The sequence below is a fragment of the Globicephala melas genome, chromosome 15 (genome assembly GCF_963455315.2).
Source record: "Globicephala melas chromosome 15, mGloMel1.2, whole genome shotgun sequence".
Taxonomy (NCBI): domain Eukaryota; kingdom Metazoa; phylum Chordata; class Mammalia; order Artiodactyla; family Delphinidae; genus Globicephala; species Globicephala melas.
Genome location: NC_083328.1, coordinates 55,273,879 through 55,293,619, shown reverse-complemented (window position 1 = coordinate 55,293,619; position 19,741 = coordinate 55,273,879). Strand labels below are relative to the sequence as shown.

Genomic DNA, 19,741 nt, shown 5'->3' with positions numbered 1-19,741 from the left:
AAAACGCCGATCTGATCTTGCAAAATGGGGCCCAGAGTCATTATTACATCTCACAATGCCTTCACCACTTGGTCATTGCACACCCACCCACCACTCATCCAGACATATCACTTTTTATACTGTTTTGCTCCATTTCAGTGGGTGGGGGGTGCCTTTGTCACATATTCCCCACTTGTTGTGCTCCTGTGAGGATGAATTGCCACTGGCATAACACTCTTGGCAATTTTGTACCCTGACAGATGAGTCAGGGAGAAAGATCTGGACCTACAGGGTTCAGCAACTCCTGGACTCCTTTTCAAAAACCTTTCCAGTGCAGAGAGGAGCACTGGCACCTGCTTTTAGCTACATGGGAGCCCTAACAATGTACTTCTCTGCCTGAGCCTGGGTGTTGAGCTTGACTCTATGGTGCAGGGCTTAGGAACCTCTCACATATAAGCTATGCTCTCCCATGGGCATTTCAGTAATAAAATTGACTTTAATTTCCATCTGCCTGACTCCTTTGTCTCTCTCTCACTTAGTGCTGACTTAGGAGAGAAAGAGGATGTTACTGGCCTCCCACAAATCGAACACCTTCCACCTATTCATGTGTGTGATTCCTTCTGCCAGATGTGTTCACCTCTCGTGCCCCTAGTAACCTCTTCTTGATTGAGGCTTTTTGGAGGTAGGTTACGGGCAAAATCTCAATAAAACCTTCAAGCTCCAGAATAAACATCATCCTTCCGTGACAGCGGATGAATCTACCAGTGCGTCCATGGCAGCACTTTACAACGATACAAAGCAGCCTCCTCTAGGAAGCTGGGAAGGCCACAAGGCAGGGCCGACATCACATCCTAGTCCATCACCCAGCACTTGGCATAGAACGCACCAGCTGTGAAACAAGGGCTATGGGTGTTGGAGAGAGAGCTGCCTCCATACATCTCTCAGGCACTGGTCCTGGCAGTGGCCTGCCTCTGCAATGACTCATTTAAAGGACAGGCTCCACAAGAAGTGCTGCCCACTGGTAGCAGCTGGCTCAGGAGTGTGTGAACAAGTCAATGAAAGCCAAACTGCAGAGCTCCAGGCAAGGTTGAGCAGAAGGGCAGACAGCTGGAGCATGCTTAAGGCATCCCGCTGCCACTTCACCATATGCAAGGAATTCACCTGCTTTTTCTTAAATGTAATTCAGCAAGAAGGAAAAAAAAAAAAAACTAAGTTTGTTAGCAAAAAAGTGATTCATGAAAGGTGGCTGAAAGTGTCATCTTAACCACTTTAGAAAAGACAGTTTTAACCAGTGATTGCTTTGAACTGATTCACTCTTCCTGCTTCCCATATTTATTTGTCAAAAAAAGTAAGTCACATATGTAATAAGCATGTTTGATATATACCACATACCTGGGATGGTGTTATCCAAAATAAAAGCCACACAGCCTCCTACAAACATAGCAGTTGTGAGAAGAACATTCAACACTTGATCGATTCCTGTTATCCCTGAAAATGACATAGCAACTGGTCACTGCCAGCCAGAATAGGCCTGCTCTTGACTTAGAAAGGAACACTGGGGTGGACACTAATTGCCAGTCCGTCAATACAGTGCATAAAAGTGTAAATTTCTGCTATGCATGTGTAGATAAATTTTTGCCAGTAACATGTTAAACTACTATGAATGCTTTCAACAATAATCAAAAGTTATCTCCATAAGGAAAATTCCTAACAATGGTTCACAGATGATAAATCTAATACAGTGAAGTTCAACCTGTAATGAACTATGAAGACTTTGGGGGTGGAGGGTGGTGTTGTTTGCAGATTAAAAAAAAATCAATATAAAAGATGGCTGTTGTAAGGCTGAAAATTTTACAAAGTGAATAACGAGACAACAAAAATATTTGTGGGGTCAGCAATCAAACGAAGGGCTTCAGAATTCTGGGTTACTAATTAGTGCTTAGCTTCTTTTAATTAGGAGCAACTTTATTTCTAAAGATGTTATCACATGAATGAGATAAATTAAGACAGAAGTTCACACACTTTCTATATTTAAAAATATAATGATCCTCAACAGAAAAATAACATGTTTGGTGAGAATATGGAGAAATAGAAATCACTGTGTCCCACATACCTGGTGGGAATGTAAAATGGTTCACCTGCTATGGAAAACAGGTGGTTAGGAGTGCAAAGGGCTTCCAGATAAGCTTCAGCCAAGTGGGATTTAAATGAAAAACATAGATGAACATTCAACAAAATGATTCCTGAAGTTCTAAAGTACCCTCCAACTGGTGATGAGCTGTTTGTGAAGTGCTGGCTGTGGTTCTAACTTCCCCACAAGATTCAAGGCCTGTTTTCCCTACCTGTGACGAGAGGGTTCTGTCTGAGGTAACTTGGAAGGACAAGCCCAAAGAAGATTGAAAATCCAAGCACAAAGAGGTTCCGGGAAGAATTTAAATCAATGAACTGCAGGTTAGAAAGTCCAACAGCTGTGATCATTCCTGGAGAGAAAAACATTAGACCACAAGTTCCATTATCTCACCTATGGCATGGATGACAGATACACTGTTGAAGACAGACTCCCTACAATGTCCTTTCTTGGTCCCATCAGAAACAGGTTGGGAGACTGTGTAGTGACAGGACAGGGACCAAAATGTGACCACCTGGGTCTCTGATCCAAATGACCCTCGGCCTAGGCATTATTTGGGCCTAAATAAGGGGCATAAACATCACACTATGCTTTTTTTAGACCAGGCAAAAAACTAAGGACATTGGCTCTCCCTCAAAAACTTGATTCAAACAATTTCAATTACATTGGGAAATGCACCCAAATATCAAGTCCCTGATTACTATAGCTGAATGGCACAGAGATCAAATCGAGTCCCATCGTAAAAATGGTCAGTTTTAAATGGCCCAGAAGGGAAGATATCTGAGTTTAAATCAATTAGAAATGGCAACTAGAGGGAATAAAATTTAATTTGATTTTTCCTAGCTCAATTATTCTACCTTTAACATCAACTCAACTCAGAAAGTGATATATTGTTTATATGTTTTTAAGGTATATCCTTTTGTATTTTAAAAAAGAAATTTATCGTTACCTTCAATCTCACTGAAGGGATTCCTTAGCAAATGTGAAGAAAGAAAAGGAGCCTGAGAAGGAAGCCGGCTATCAAGGAAATGGAATTTTACCAAAGAGAGTACAGAAGAGGGCGCCAAGCACAGGATCCGGGAGCGAGGCGAAGAGGGCACTGAACTTTCCAATCATGCCTAACGCCAGCATGAGTGCTGCACCGTACTGTATCACCCGACGACTGCCAACCTGTGGGACACACAGAGGGCAGAGACAGGCGTTAACCTTGAGGCCCTCCAGCAGCACACACAAGTACTCAGGCCCCGCGGGAAAATGTGACAAAACCCACAGACAAAATCTGGATTACTCTTAAAACTTTTAGTTAAGAGGGTTCAGTCTCATTTCACAATGAGGATTGATCTCAATACTCTAAACACATAAATATTACTATAAACACAACTAGAGTAAAAAGATTACCACCACTTTTTCTTGTTCCCATCCCATCCGGTTCTTGCCAGAAGCTGACCGTTCTGCTCTCCTTGACTACGGGGATCCTGGGGCTCAGCCTTTGCGTCTCCGAGCCCTGGGCAATGTCACCTCAGTGTGCACCTGCTCCTGCACTCTGGTCCTGGGTTTCTAATGCCCACAGTCACTGGCCAGGATGATCTTCTAGTGTCTCAAATGCAAAAACTACACTTGGCCCCTGCTTCTCTTCTGGGTTCTGGCAAATCAGACAAAACCCCCAAACATTTCTGGAACTACTTTTCCTCCTGGTGTATTACTCATTAGAGGTGGCACAGCCTGGAGACCAAAGAGTGCAGGAGCTGCCTGGCTCCTGTCTCTGTTCCACCTCTAACTATGAGACAGGCATTGGCCTCTCTGGGTGGCAGGATCCTCATCTCTGTAACAATGAATGGTGTGCTTCTGCTTTGAGGATTAAATGAGATGCAATATAAAATAGTCTGAACAGCACCTGGGAAGCATTAGGTTATTTGACAGCCTCCCACCTGAAATTGCTGCCTCTGGCCTTTCCTCTGCCCACATGTCCTCTCCACTATGATGGAGTGACCTCTTTAACATCGTGACTTGGGAGGTCAGTCCCCTGCCTAAGTCTTCGGGTTCTCATCCCCCTTCTGGCCAGTTCTCAGACACATCCTTCAAAATACAACCCCAATGCTACCTCTTCTGCAAAGCCTTCTTTGATTCCAAGGCTTGGCTTCCCCAACTCTGGACTTCTGCAGCACCATGTAAAGCATTTCCCATGTGGTCCCAACTTTATTGGTTAAGCTTGATCTCTGCCTTCTAGAAGCGTTCATCTAGTCCACTGTCACCCAGGTACCGAGAGATGGAGCTAGCACTGGGCTCAAGAATCCTACACTGTTGGCCCCTACTCTGTGCTGCCTCTCCCAGGAAAACATCCTGAGGACGTAAACTGGATAAAAGAGGTTCCAGAAACGGAATAGTGTCCACAGGGCTTTATGTATGACTTACAGTGAATAGAAGATGGCTACTTAAATTTTAAGTAACTAAAATGAAATGAAATGTATAAGTCAGTCCGTCAGTTGTACTAGTCACGTTTCAAGTGCTCAGTAGGCATGTGTGGCTGGGGGCTCCCACAGGGGATAGTGCAGGTACAGAACATTTCCACTATTGCACTGTTCTACTGGATGATGCTGGGCTGGACCTTCCGACAGCTTCTCAATGTGCCCAAAGGTCAATTTCAGAAGAAGAATTGAATCTTTTACTGAGCTGTCCAGCTAGAATCAGTCACAGCTGACACTGGAGCCTAGCGTCCATTACTCCAATTTACAGTTCCTCCCATTATACCACCACTATGTTCAGGGGAGCGGTGAAAAGGTCATGCAAACTGGCAAACGGAGCAAAAGTGACTTACACATGATTAGGAAGGCTTTCATTTACAAATAGCTTGTTTTTCAGCATTTTCAAGGACCTACTACGTGACCAGCACTTGGGAAACTGGGATGGGGGGCGGTGGTGGATACAAAGATGAGTAAGTCACAAGCTATTGATAAAATAATTGTACTGTTGCAATTGTTATGTTGCGTGGGAGTCCAGTGGGAAGAGAAAACTCTGAAAAGTTGGGGAGGGTTCCCTGGAGATGGTCTTGAGGCATGAGTTAAGAGAAAGAGCAACCAGACAGAGGGTTCCACCTCCCAGCAGGGTCAGGCCAGTTAGGTGTGCAGGGGGGAGGGCTGAGCTGGCCCTAGGGATGCCTGAAACAATAAATCTTTTATGAAAACCATGCAAGGAAGGCTGATCTGCCTTAGATGCTGTCCAAAAAAAGCAGCAAGTTAGCCATTCTTCTGTTCAACAAACATTAAGTGAGTGCCTATTACACATTTCTGTTCCAAACACCAGAGACACAGCCCTAAAAATCCCTGCCCTGCTGGTGCTTACATGGAGCCTTCACATCTCCTTTCTCCACTCCCTGGAATCACCTCCCAGACTCCCTTCTGATCTCCTTCCTGAACTGTGGCTTTGCCTAGGGCCACTGAAAAATCGACACTGCATTTCTGACTTTCCAAAGTGTTCAACAGGGTGGTATGCTGCAGAGGAGAAATGACCTCCCTCTGGATACCATCAAAGAGATAGTCCAGCCAGGGAAGATGGTGTTTACTCTTCCTAGAAATAAACTTAGGGCTAAATATCATATAACAGTATCTCTATTTTGCTTACTTAAGCACATGCTAAGTGTTTTACATCAAGTTATTAATTCCAAAACCTTGCGAGTTGTCTTTATAGACAAGGGTATAGAAACTCAGAGAGGTGACGTTTCTTGCCCGTGGTCACTTTAGGAGAATGTGATGGAACCAAGGCTGGATCCAAAGCAGCCACCTCCCTACCATGTCATGCTGCCCTTCTCTGTGGGACAGACACTGGAACACACTCAGCAGAGAAGTCCTGCACATGGAATCCAACCCATTCAACCTTCAGAACTTCAGAACACACAATGGGGTAGGCAGCCTCAACTCTGATCAAATAGTTAGAATGTCCATGTCTGTACATGGAACGCCATAACTGGATAAAGGATAGCAAACAGTGGAGTTGCCAGGAAATGGAGGTAGAGTCTCTGGAAGAGCCACATATCACCCTCTTTCTATTTGTTCTGGAAATCTGATACAATGGTCCAGACAGTGGTGTCTGGAAGAATTTCATACAGTGATGGAAACGTTCTGTATCTGTGCTTTCCTGTGGCCACCAGCCACATGTGGCTACTGACTACCATATTAGATAACACAGATCTAGATCTAGAACTGTCAGATTTCAGATCTGAGTTCTAATCAGAAAATGACTGTCCCAAGTCCTTCAGCTGGACAAGAGGCAGAATACTGCCTATAACCTTGTGCTTCCTTTTTCCTGGGCAGGAATCTTCCATCAGCCACATGGCTCAGGCCACAGAGAAGTTTCTGGTGCAAGTCCTACTTCCCCACCCCAAGGCATCTGTGTAGATGGCTCAATTATACCCCCTTGTGAGTCAGGGCAATGGAAACCAATTCCAGGGCTGATATTGCTCTCAAATGGATAAGGCCTTTGCCTAGGGTAAATGGGTCCAAAGGGATTCTGAGGTAAGATCAATTGGCTCAATTAAAAAATGCAGGCAGGGTGCCTTTTCAGAATAAGCTAGCACTATCAAAATTATAATAAAGATAATTATTCCCCAAACCATCTCAGTCAAGTTTTAGAAGGAACCTTAATGACAGCACTACTTACTCCCTACAGTGACCTTGGTTAAATTATGTGATGATGTGTTTTAAAAAGGTGCAGAAAGGGAGCTGGCTTGTTAAACTGTTTCCCCAAGAGTCCCTCCATCTATAATAATTTTACTACTCTGTTATTTTGGATTAGTTATATGTCTACAGGCTCATGGCAGCAAACTGGCTAAAAAGTGAGTGGCTTATGCCCCATTTGGTGCCCATTTGACCCTTCCCTTAGCTCTGTATGCTCAGCATCTGCTCTCACCATGGGCAGCAATAGGACCCAGGCATCCTGGAGGAAGTGCCCATCAGGCAGCCCTCACATGTCATGTGCCAGGAGCAACAGGCAGCAGGTGGGGCCACCACCAGCACACCTGAGGCTGAGCTCTGTGATGGCCTGGCCAACTTTCAGGAAATCAACCAGCATGTCAGGCTTGCACAGTGCATGCCCTGCTCCCTTTCACTTGGATTTGCAGTTACAATTAACCAAACTAAGTATCTGGTTTCTTTTTATCTGGTTATATAATCTTGCAGAGGGCTGGAGGAGGATTTCTAATTTTAAAGAGGTCAAACAGTTCTAGAAGGCTCCAGCCTACCCCCAAGTTCTCAAGTTCAGGAGGAAGACCTCTGACTCATGCAGGCCACCCTAGGTGGTGAACCAGTTCTAACGGTGTCTAGCTGTGCAACATACAATGGACAGGGCCGAGCTGCATTCCTCAACACCCTGGGCAAACAGCAAGCTCTGGCCCACAGCAACTGGGATATAAAATTTATTTGCTAGTAAATTTGAAAGGCCAAGAAGTAGCCTCCTTTTTACTGAGGCTGGATTGTGGTGTCTGTGCTTGGAGTGGGGTGGGGAGGAGAGACGAGTGGGGAGGACTTCAGACCCAGGCACTGCTTCAATCTGAGTGACTCGCTGTGGCTTGTGCTGCCACTTAACTCCACAACCGATTTCATCTGAAAGAGAATGATGCTGCTGCAGTTTGAAAACTGTGTTACTGTAAGACTGATTTATTTGTAATGAGTAATATAATTTGTCATCTAGAACTAGTGCCATCTCCTAACTGGTCTCCTGTTTCTACCCTCTCTCCCGCCCACCATGTTCTTCTTTCATCATAGCAGTCATAGTGATTCTTAAAAAAAAAAAAAAAATCACATCAAGTCACACCCTGCGGCCCCCTCTTCCACGCGGCCCCTGGCAGCCTGTAGGGCTGCAGGACCTGGCCCTCAGCTACCCCAAGAACCTTATCTGCTCTTACCAGGCCCACTCCCACTTCCCTCTCTGCTTCCTGCCCCACTAGCCTCCTTGCTGATCTGCAGAGTGCCAGCCTGCTCCTATGATAGGCTTTGCACTGGCGGTTGCCCTGCCGGAATGAATGCCCCTCCCCAGGTACCTGCACAATTCCCTCCTTCAGCTCCATCAGGTCTTTGCTCAAAGTCATCTTCTCAACGAGGCTTAGCCTGACTACCCGATTTAACACTTACACTCCTGATCCCCCACCCTGCCCCATATTTCTGTCATACTTATTATGCTTACTATTTATTGCTTGTCTTCCTCTGCTAGAATCTAAACTCCACAGACGATGGAGATATTTCTCTTTTTTATTCACTGATGTATCCCAAGTGCCTAGAACAGTAGCCTAGCAAAGGGTCAGTGCTTAATAAAAATTTGTGGAATGTATGAAGGAATAGCACCAGAGTGCCTGCCTACCCAGGTCAGTCAAGGCGAAAGAGACCTCTATCAGCGTTCCATAAACCCATCAATGAAAAAATAAGAGATGGGGAAGAAGATGATCTCGGAATTGGAGGCCATCCTTTTGGAACTCACAGTGGCCAGACCAATCAATGAAATGGATCAACATTTAGAGGCCCAACCATTTAATTAGAAAAATATTTGTACCTTAGTAATTCCCAAAACTCCAATGTTGGGACTGGATGAAGTAGAGCCATTCCCAGTACCAAATATGCCATCGAGAACACAGGAGAGACCCTCCACGAAAATCCCCCTAAAACGTAAAGGAATGGGGGAAAGAAAAACATTCATTCCATGGGAGAAATACTCTGAAATACACTCTAAATGGTTGTGACCCAAAGGCAGGGTCCACAGACCTGAAGCCTCCACACTCCCCAGGAGGGGTTAGCAATGCAGACTCTCAGGCCCCATCCCAGATCTGAAGACCTGCATTTTAACAGTATTCTCCATGCTCATTCAACGTTGAGAAGTACATCTCTGAACCACACATCAGACACAAATGTTTAAAAATTATTCCAAATTAAAAGATTTTAGCCAGAAATATAAAGTCATTTGTTGGAATCTAAGACAAACATGGGTCATCCATTGATTTGATTCCTTTCCTATTACTATATAGTTTTATCAGAAAGGAAATGCTTTGTAATTTTGTAAACATTAGAACTTTTAAAAGAATCAGTATATAAGTAATTTACTCATATGCAATAACTCCATTAAAGAAAAACAGAAAAACCAGGACTCTAAACCCCAACAGAACCAATGCAAGAGGTGCTAAGACACCAGCCCTTTGGATCTCATCACACACAATCCCTTCTGGAAGGGCGGCAGCTGGCTGGGAAAGGCGGAATGATCTGGGCTATTTTCTCTTCTCTGCAGCTTCCATAGGGCCCAATTTGCCCCCAGCATCCAGAAACTAAAGACCAGATGTGCTGAGAATATAAACCCCACAGCTCATAAACCTCTAGATTCTACAGACTTCATTTATTCCTGCTGCTATCTCTCTATATATGAATTGTAACTGTGAATAGAACAGCTGGGAAAACAAGAAATCAAAGGGGACAATACATCCATGACCCAAACCAAGCACAGAACAATGGCAGTATCTGGTACTTGTTTTGGTGAGTTTAAGGTCTGGAGTGATCTCACAGAGAATGTCTTATACAACTGTTACCATGAGGAAGAAGGGTGGGAATTCTGCTCCATATTATGGATGAGGAAAATCAGGGCAAAATGGGGGCAGTGACTTGTCCAAAACAAACAGCCAATAAAGAGCCCTGGTGCTTGGCTACTTCATGTTGAAACTCTTGGTTATCCAAACCAAAGAGCGAAGTATGAGGCGCTGGGCCCGATGAAGAGCTCGTTTTTTCTCAGGAACGCACCTGTTTATTGCATGGATGGGGGGCGGTGGGGCACAGGACAGCCTTGCACAGGCGTAGTAGTCCCCGATAGACTCGATAATACTGGCAACGACCGCACTGAGCATGCCGATGACACCAGCCGCAGAGATGGTGGGCAGTCCCCATTGAACTAAGGAAGGAAAACAAGCATGAAAGCCTCATGAACTTTCTTAGAGAGGCAGGCAAAAGTTTTCAGGACGTTGAGTCCTTCAGTACGTTAGAGGACTCTACAAGAGCCACTCAGATTTTTGAAGCTCATGGAAACTATTTATTTTTACACCTAGGTCATCTAGTGCACTATATGCTTGGGAACAGTTTCTGAGTTGGATGAAGACAACCATAACCAGGATTGATCTGCTTTATTTAAAAGAAGAAATTGTTTGGCTGGAAGAGGTGGGTGCTTCTCTTCTTGCTTCAAAGCCACACTCAGTGTCTGTTAAATTACAGTTCAACACAGCCTGCTTTGTTGGCATAGGAATTTGTATGAAGAGGATTTTTACAAGCATGATACAAAATAGTGCTCCTGCCCAGGGGGTGGCGTCAAATGAAAAATCACCAGCTAAATTTAAATCCCAACAGTAAAGCATGGCACAAAGTATAGATAACCCTTCTCTAGTATAATTCCAGCACTTTTTTTTTTTTAAGTAAACCATGTTATGGAAAATTAAAGAGTTTCCTTTAAGAAAGCAAAGCAAAGTCCCCAGGTAGCTTCATTTTGAGTATCCTATCCAGATTTAATTTTTAGTAGGGTTTTTTTTTTCTTTAAAAGTATATCTATTTGGATACCAAAAACCATTGATCTTATTTAATAAAAATAGCATGAGGAACCTTCACTGTTAGAACGAATAGACTTCTTTGTAAAGTACCTAGACCTTCTTTCCCTGAACCATTAGTTATAATAGAGCTACTAAATAGAAAGGACAGTGAAAAAAGAAATGTATAAAATGTTATCTTGTGCAGGGGCCAACAGTGTACTGAGGGATCAGAACACTAAAAGATCTTGGAACCAGTGCAATGATTAGACTTCAAATGAAGGCAATCCAAACCAGGTCACAATGAGTACCAGTTACGAAGTCAGGAAGTAGCACAGTCCCTATCCAAGAAGGGCCTGGAGAGCAGGAGACAGGTGGAGAGGGCGTTCTGGGTAGGCAGCAGCCTGAGCATCAGTGGATGGATGCAGCTGGGCAGGAATAGGCTAGTGCTCAGCAGAGGAGGGTGTGCAGCATGGGGCAGGTAGGTTTGGAAGGCCTTGACCAGCCCCCTGGAGGGGTTTGGTCTCTGTCTCATAGGTAATGGGAGCAACCACAAGTTTGGGAAGAAAAAGATGACATGTAAAGTAAGATGTGCAGAATATGCCTGGAGTATATGTGTAGACAGAACTTTTCCTGCCTGGAGCTCACTTTACCCTGTGGGAGCTGACCAGGGGGTGCAGAGGCAGCCTGTGGTCACGGGTTCAAGGTGCAGACCCACCAGCAACTGGCTTGGTCAACATCTTGTCTCTGGATTGGTTTGGAATGGATTCTTCTCATGAAGATGATTTCTTTATCAAGCAACATTTTGTGTTTTCTAGATAACCTTTTATATGGTTACCTTTGCTGATGTAGCACTGTGGTTTCATTTTAGTATCTTGATTTTGGGGGTTGGATTTTTGTTTCATTTTGCCATTTATTATTTTTCAGAAATTGACTTTTATTTTCTGTCTTTTTACTTTTTTACTGCTTTCTTATTTTTTTCCCCTTTGCCTGAAGTCCTTATTTTAAAAATATTTATTCCATTTTCTTCAACATTTAAAATTTGTAATCTTAATTTTTGATCCCTTTTCCTTCAGATTATTTATTTAAATTTTAAACCTGCTGGCTTCCAGCCTTCTATTTAATTCTGTTATTTCATCTTTCCTCTTATCTAGAAGCTTTAATTTATTTTGTTACTTTATAGCAGGTTTCTCAACTCGGCACTGTTGACGTTTTGGACCAGAAATCTGTATTTTAACAACTAATCCAGGTAATTCTTAGCATATTAAAGACTAAGAACCACTGCTCTAGATATATGAAAACTTGTCTCTGGATTAAGCCAAATCATTAGAGAGTACATAAGACTACATCCTCTGGCTCTGGAAGTAGCTCTTTATCTAGGGGAGCTCTGGCAATAGAGAAGCTGGTGGCAGTCAAGGGCTGTTGTCAAGAGGAGCCAGACAGCACTCTCTGCTGTCATGACATTAAGGTCCTGTCCAACTCAGTTATGCCTCCTTGTGCATGGGCCCCGTGGTACCTGAGCAAAATCTCTCTGGTCTTTTAACACACGCACAGCTGGTTCTCCTGGACACCCCACTCTGTGTTTCTATTTGTGCTCATCTTGGGAGCCACATGCACAGGCAGCGAGGACCACCCCGCATGTGCCGTGGGGGCTTCCTCCTACCTGCCCTCCCATGCCTCCCCTGACTCCCTCACCAATCGACTTTTAAACTCACTTTATCTCAGATTACATGTATGTTTATGAACCATGTACTGGGGGGGAATGGGGGGATGAATTTGTGTATACATAAATACATACTTATACCATATAATCTGATGAGAATGTTTTTTAGAAAGACTAAGCTTTTTACAGTGTTTGTAAATGTGTCAAGATCAGAAGGAACAACTGCCAGCATCCTTATCATTTAACATGCTTAGAACAGTTATCTTTTCTTTTTTTTCGGCCATGTCATGGCATGTGGGATCTTAGTTCCCTGACCAGGAATTGAACCCGTGCCCCCTGCAATGGAAGCACAAGAGCCCCAGCCACTGGACCTCCAGGGAAGTCCTTAGAACAGTTATCTCTAACCCAGTCTTAATATCCTTGGCTTTTCCTCCTTGTCATAAAATATGAAAATGTAACTGCTGGACAGGGGCATAAATTGGCACAACCCAACTAAGTTCAGGTTTCCATTCTAATAAAAACCTTAAATGCCAGGAACAGACTCTTTACAATACAACAACAAGCATGCAATCATCACTGGGTTCACACCAATCACTTTCGGGGCTGGGGTCTAGAAAACGCTACACATGAATCCAAGTGATACCTCACAGATGGGGACTGTACATCCCTGCCACCTGGCCAAGAGTTACCCAACACTGAAATTATAACATAAGATCCATCGTCCATCCATTTGTGAATGAATATTAGTTTACCTGACAGCTGTGACCAAATTAAAAAAAAATTATAGCTACCCATTAAAAGATTATACAAACTCCATCATGCTTGAGCCATCTGCTAATCTTCAGGCCCCTCCCACTCAAGTCTGTTCATTTCAGTGGCTTGGGTACTGTGCAGCTCTGTACTTGCCTTTCTAAGCAGCTGCCCTCAAATCCTGGCCACCAGAGATCAAATCTGGCAAGAGACACCTTTATGTCTGGGATTTTCCCTTAGTGGAACCAAAAGAAACAACCAGTATACCTGAGAAGGGAGCTGGTTAGTCTCTGTGTGTTAATTATGGCCCTCTGGGGACAAAGCCTCCTGCCTCCCTTTTCTGTGGTCTAATCCTCTAAGGGCCAGAATGGTAAGACTTCCAGGGCATGCTCTGGGACAAAGAAGGCCTTTCGTGTTGGAGAGCCTCCTGCCAACTTCCAACTCCTCTAGGTTGGGCCCTTGTGGGCTCCTGACCCCTCTCGGCCACCAGAATACTTACATGGGTATGGGACCTTAAACCACGGGGCTACCAGAAGCACACCCTGCCTGGCATCAGTTCGAGCGTAGAAGCCGTACTTCGCGCTATCAGGAGGGAAGACATCTGTTACTGTGAAGATGAAGCAGAGCAGCCAGGACACAAGGATGGCCAGGATGATCTGAAGTGGTCAAAGGAAAAAGCTCTGTCAGGCCAACAGAAGTGGTGGTTGTTGGCAAAAGACGCCTTCCTGCAGTCGGAATATCATACCCCAGAGCCCATCATCATCAGTACTTTGCAGAAAAAATACATAAGGGATCTGCTTAGAAACTATTCCTTGAATGGAATCACATTTAGAGAGAGCAATTTTATGTAGTGAAGTGATTTAGTCCGAATCTGGCTAGTAAAATAAGAATAATGGATAATGGGCCTGAAAAGGCCACATGGAGTCAGACCTCCCTCAATTCCAAGGACAATCAATGTCCTCTCACATACTGCTAAAAGGACTCCAGCATTGGAAACTTCCACTGCTTTTAAATTTTAGGTCCATGGTGATTTGGATGGTCATTAGTACCCTGATATCATCACACAGACATGGTCCCCCCAGGATGACCTGCTTAAAACCCCTCTTCTCATATAAACATTTTACATATGAACCAAAGGCAATATTGCCAAAAAAAAAAAAAAAAAAAAAAGGTGACTACTCACAGGGAACATTTTGAAAAGCTGTAACTTGTATGCAGTCCATCCTTTCTTGGATTTGTAAATTGGGAGAGGAAATTTAACATTTCTGGCATATTGAGAAAACAGTAATACTAGGAAAATTGTCCTGAGGAGAGAAAGAAAATGATCTAGGTTAAAGGCTGTTATATCTGTGTTAAAAATAATACTCAAATCTTCAATGGCAAAATTGACCACACGTGTTCAACTCATTTCTCTACAAAGCTGCTCGTCCTCTATCATTTGGGAAATCATATTTTTTGGAAATGATTTTTAGATCTTAACATTTCTAGATATGGAAATGAAATTGTCATGTAAATGCTTTCGCTAAATATTCCTTAATAGAATAAGAAAACCCAAAGAATGTACACACTGATAGGAAAATCTCACACTATGTAAGGGAAAAAAACAAGATGCCAGATACAACATACTGCACAGCATAATTACAACTATAAATTAACTAAAAAGCAGCTACCACACAAGAGTGCATGTACACACACACATGCATGCATACAAACAGGTAAGAAGGACAGGATCCAAAATGCTCACAAGGATTGGCTTCAGGTGGCAATGTGATTTGTGACCTTTTTTCCCCCACTTTTCTGTATTTTCTGATTTACTTGTAAGGAACATAAATTACTTTTAAAAAGCAAAAAGTAAAACTTCAATATTTAAGAAAGCTATATACAGTAGAATTCAATATTAATAATAATATTCCTGAGAGGTTTCTGTGTCAGACATTACACATAGGTCTTCCTGCCCATCATCCCAGCCTTCTACGGCGGCTTCTATAACCATCCACTTTACAGAGAAACAAAGCCAGCAGTCCAAGATCATGCAGCTACGTGGGCCAGAGGTCTAGCTCTACAGCCTGGGTTCTGAACTACCTTGCCGCACTGTTTGTGAAGGCAGGGATGCCTGGGTTGACTCAACAGTTTCTCTCTACCGAGTTCCACACTCTTGACCCAGGTACACTGAATGCTGCAGGAGGCAGGTCGGCTGGTCACCCCCCTGCAGCAGGACCCAACACAACCTCATCTGTCTGGTGCCCCATGTGTGGCAGGTGTGGGATGGCTTCCCACCGCTGAAATGATGAAGGAGTACAACAATATGTCTCATCACCCATAGGGACTCATTCTTTCCCTTACAACCTGAGGTAGAGGTGGCAGGAAGAGTTGATTCTCAGTCAAAGTTAAGCTTAAGTGTTCCTGGGCGCAATTCTAATTGGTGAGATGGAATTATCAGTTTCATTAAGAGCTGGTCAACTGCAGCTTCATGGTCACATTCCACCTGAGGTGTTGACTGCAGCCAGCCACCACTCTACCATCTCCCCACCTATGCAGGCACTTTGCTGACCTGGTACCACCACAAAGTCATCAGACCAGTACCAGTTCAAGGATGAAAACATAAATGGTGCCCAAGTTATTCCAACTCCCCCAGGAAGGTGAAGTTTAACAAAAACCAATATGATAATGAGGGATACTAAAACAGGTGTATTTTAAACTTAGACCAACGTAAAATTTTCATGTCTTAAAAAAGTTATTGGTTTCCTTCCAAAGTATATACTAAAATCCAAAAAAGCCTGGTATCTATTATTACTGTTATAATTATTGCAGACAACATCCCACCTGACAGTTACACCTGCATTATGGTGTTCACTTTTCAAAGCACGTTTAAAAATGGAAAGGAAACACATAACAGAATACAAGGAAGGTCACCCAGATCTCAGGCTCAAATATGGCAACTGAAATTAAGTGAACTGGGCAGGTGAACACTACTCTTCTATTTTTATCCTCAAATACACTTGTGGGGCAGGTAGGGCAGGTAGGGCAGGCAGCCCCACTGCAGAGAGGCAGAAGCAGAGGCTCAGCAGTGGGTGATGTGTCTGAGTTCATAAGACTTGGCCTAGCACATAAGGGACAGGATCTGAGCCCGGATCCTCAGGCCAGGGTTCTTGTCCACCACATCAGGTGTTTTCCATCTCGTTACATTTTGTTTGTTTGTCTACCTTTGTTTTTTTTTGTTTTTTTTAGGAGTGTGTGTGTGTGTGTAGGGTGTGTGTGTGGGTGGGTGGGTGGGTGTGTGTGTGTGTAGGGGTGTGTGTATATGGGGGTGTGTGTTGTGGTTAGGAGTGTGTGTGTGTGTGTTGTGGTTAGGAGTGTATATGTGTATGTAGGGGTGTGTGTGCTGTGGTTAGGAGTGTGTGTGTGTGTAGGGGGTGTGTGTTTGTGTAGGGGTGTGTGTATATGGGTGTGTGTGTTGTGGTTAGGAGTGTGTGTGTGTGTGTGTGTGTGTGTAGGGATGTGTGTATATATGCGCGTGTGTGTGTAGGCGTGTGTTATAGATGTCTGCCTTTGTTTTAACCTTACCTATATTATGCAAGCAATGCATACTAAGATGTAGAAAAATTATAAAAGGCTGATAAGCAAAAAGAGAAAAAATCTTGAAGACTACTCATCATCTCACATTGGGCGATAAGCATGCAGCATTCTGGTCTATCAATTCCCAGGGCTTTTTAGAGCAGCGGTCCCCAACCTTTTTGGCACCGGGGACCGGTTTTGTGGAAGACAATTTTTCCACAGACGGGGGTGGGATGGGGGGTAGATGGTTCAGGTGGTCATGTGAGCAATGGGGAGCGGCAGGTGAAGCTTCGCTCACTCGCCCGCCACTCACCTCCTGCTGTGCGGCCCGGTACCTAACAGACTGCGGACCAGTACTGGTCCGCGGCCTGGGAGTTGGGGACGCCTGTTTTAGAGCATGTCATCGGGTCCCAGGCACCAGGATTAGAGAGGGAGACAGGACTATCTGATGTCATCCTTGCCCCTAGAGCACAAACAGGTCATCATTTGGACCAAACTCGAATCATACTTTACATGCTGCTTCCCAACTAGCTTGCAGCCTCAGTTAACACCCTCACCTCAAGAGATGGCAACCTGCATCAGCACCTTAGTGGCTGCTTAGCATTCCATCTACTGGATGTACCACATCTTATTTAAACATGTCCCCTAAGGTACGACATTGGGAGCAACAGAAACAACTGCAATGAATCATCCTTCTCTGGTACCAGTCTGAATGTCTCCTTATGACAAGTTCCTAGGACTAGAACAGATCTGTCAAACAGTGAACATCTTATTAAAAAGTGTTTGATACAAACTGCTAAATATATACAGAAAGGTTGGGTGAATTTACAATCCCACACAGAGACCAATGTCCATCTGCTAATGTGACCAACAAGGGCTTAATTTCCAAAATATACAAACAGCTCATACAACTCAATAACAAAAAACCAAACAACCCAATTGAAAAATGGGCAGAAGACCTAAATAGACATTTCTCCAAAGAAGACACACAGATGGCCAACAAGCACATGAAAAGATGCTCAACATCACTAATTATTAAAGAAATGCAAATCAAAACTACAATGAGGTATCACCTCACACTGGTCAGAATGGCCATCATTTGCAGTGGTTAAGAATCTGCCTGCCAATGCAGGGGACATGGGTTTGAGCCCTGGTCTGGGAAGATCCCACATGCCATGGAACAACTAAGCCCGTGTGCCACAGAGCAACTAAGCCCGTGTGCCACAACTACTGAGCCCGTGTGCTGCAACTACTGAAGCCTGAGTGCCTAGACCCCATGCTCCGCAACAAGAGAAGCCCCTGCTCACCACAACTAGAGAAAGCCCATGCGTAGCAACGAAGACCTAATGCAGACAAAAATAATTAATTAATTAATCTTTTAAAAAAAGAATGACCATCATTAAAAAGTCTATAAAAAACGAATGCTGGAGAGGGTGTGGAGAAAAGGGAGCCCTCCTGCACTGCTGGTGGGAATGCAAATTGACGCAGCCACTATGGAGGTTCCTCAGAAAACTAAAAACAGAGTTGCCATATGACCCTGCAATCCCACTCTTGGGGATATATCTGGAGAAAACTCTAATTCAAAAAGATACATGCACCCCAATGTTCACTGCAGCACTATTTACAATAGCCAAGACATGGAAATAACTTAAGTGTCCATAGATAGATGAATAGATAAAGAAGATGTGGTACAGAAACTAACACGATATTGTAAATGAACTATACTTCAATTAAAAAAAAAACACGTACACTTAAAAAAAAAAAGATGTGGTACATATATGTAATGGAATACTACTTAGCCATAAAAAAGAATGAAATAATGCCATTCGCAGCAACATGGATGGACCTAGAGATTATCATACTAAGTGAAGTAAGTCAGAAGGAGAAAGACAAATACCATATGATATCACTTATATGTGGAATCTAAAATATGACACAAATGAATTTATCTATAAAATAGAACAGACTCACAGACATAGAAAACAGACTTGTGGTTGCGAAGGGGGAGGGGGGAGGGGAGGGATGGACTGGGAGTTTGGGATTAGCAGATGCAAACTATTGTATATAGAATGGATAAACAAGAAGATCCTGAGACTTCCCTGGTGGTCCAGTGGTTAAGACTCCATGCTTCCACTGCAGGGGGCACGGGTTTGACCCCTGGTCAAAGATTCTGTATGCCGCGTGGCACAGCCAAAAAAAACCCCAAAACAAACAAACAAAAAATAAAAAAACAAGGTCCTACTGTATAGTACAGGGAACTATATTCAATACCCTGTGATAAACCATAATGAAAAAGAATGTGTATATAAGAATCACTTTGCTGTACAGTAGAAATTAACACAACATTGTAAATCAACTATACTTCAATAAAATAAATTTTTTAAAAAAAGAGTGTCCATTTGCTACTCACTGCAACACAGGGTCTTATACTTTTAAATCCCTACCAACTTCATCAATTTAAAAAACTGTATCATCATTTATTTTAATATTCATTCTTTACACATGAGAATAGGTATTTCAGCATTGTTTGCAACAGCAAATATTTTAAACAACGTGCTCGAGTATCAACTGGGGAATGGTTTAATATAGACTATTTCATACTACTTAACATTGTGCAGTTGTACAAAGAATGAAAAAGACCTAAACACATTGTCTTGGAAATGTGACCCCGACAAATTATTGGGATGAAAAACAAATTGTAAAATAATGGTAAAGCTGTATATGTGCACATGTTTGTATTTCTGCATCAATAATATAAAATATGGAAGGATAAATACTACACTTTTGTTAGTTATTCATGAGAAGATTTTTTAGAGGGATGGGGGTGTGTGGGAGGGACCATTACTTTACTTTAGATTTCTGTTTAATTATTATTAAACCTCAAAATCCTAGAATTTCAATGAATTTGGGGGTACAGACAAAATGAGACTTTTCTTGAGCATTTGGTGATGGTACATGGCAATTTATTACACTATTCTACTTTTGAATAGGTTCTAAGTTATCCACAAGAAAAGTAAACAGAAAATAAATATTCTCAGGAAAAACATGGGACTTATGCATCATGTTAGAAACGGCAGGTACTGGTTCACCACATTTCCTCTTCCCTGAGAGTCTGTCTCTAAATGCCACA

General features: G+C 43.2%; 1 protein-coding gene across 2 annotated transcripts in view; it reads right to left on the bottom strand.

The window, feature by feature from the left end:
* SLC23A2 (solute carrier family 23 member 2) overlaps positions 1-19,741 on the bottom strand; it is a 151,353-nt gene that overhangs the window by 4,768 nt on the left and 126,844 nt on the right. For both annotated transcript variants that reach the window (XM_060284641.1, XM_030872615.3), the window contains exons 9-15: positions 14,240-14,360; positions 13,556-13,712; positions 9,874-10,021; positions 8,645-8,750; positions 3,148-3,277; positions 2,322-2,459; positions 1,372-1,467 (exon numbers count right to left, since the gene is read on the bottom strand). In XM_060284641.1, the coding sequence (XP_060140624.1) occupies positions 1,372-1,467; positions 2,322-2,459; positions 3,148-3,277; positions 8,645-8,750; positions 9,874-10,021; positions 13,556-13,712; positions 14,240-14,360 (896 nt within the window). The remainder of the gene's footprint in view (positions 1-1,371; positions 1,468-2,321; positions 2,460-3,147; positions 3,278-8,644; positions 8,751-9,873; positions 10,022-13,555; positions 13,713-14,239; positions 14,361-19,741) is intronic.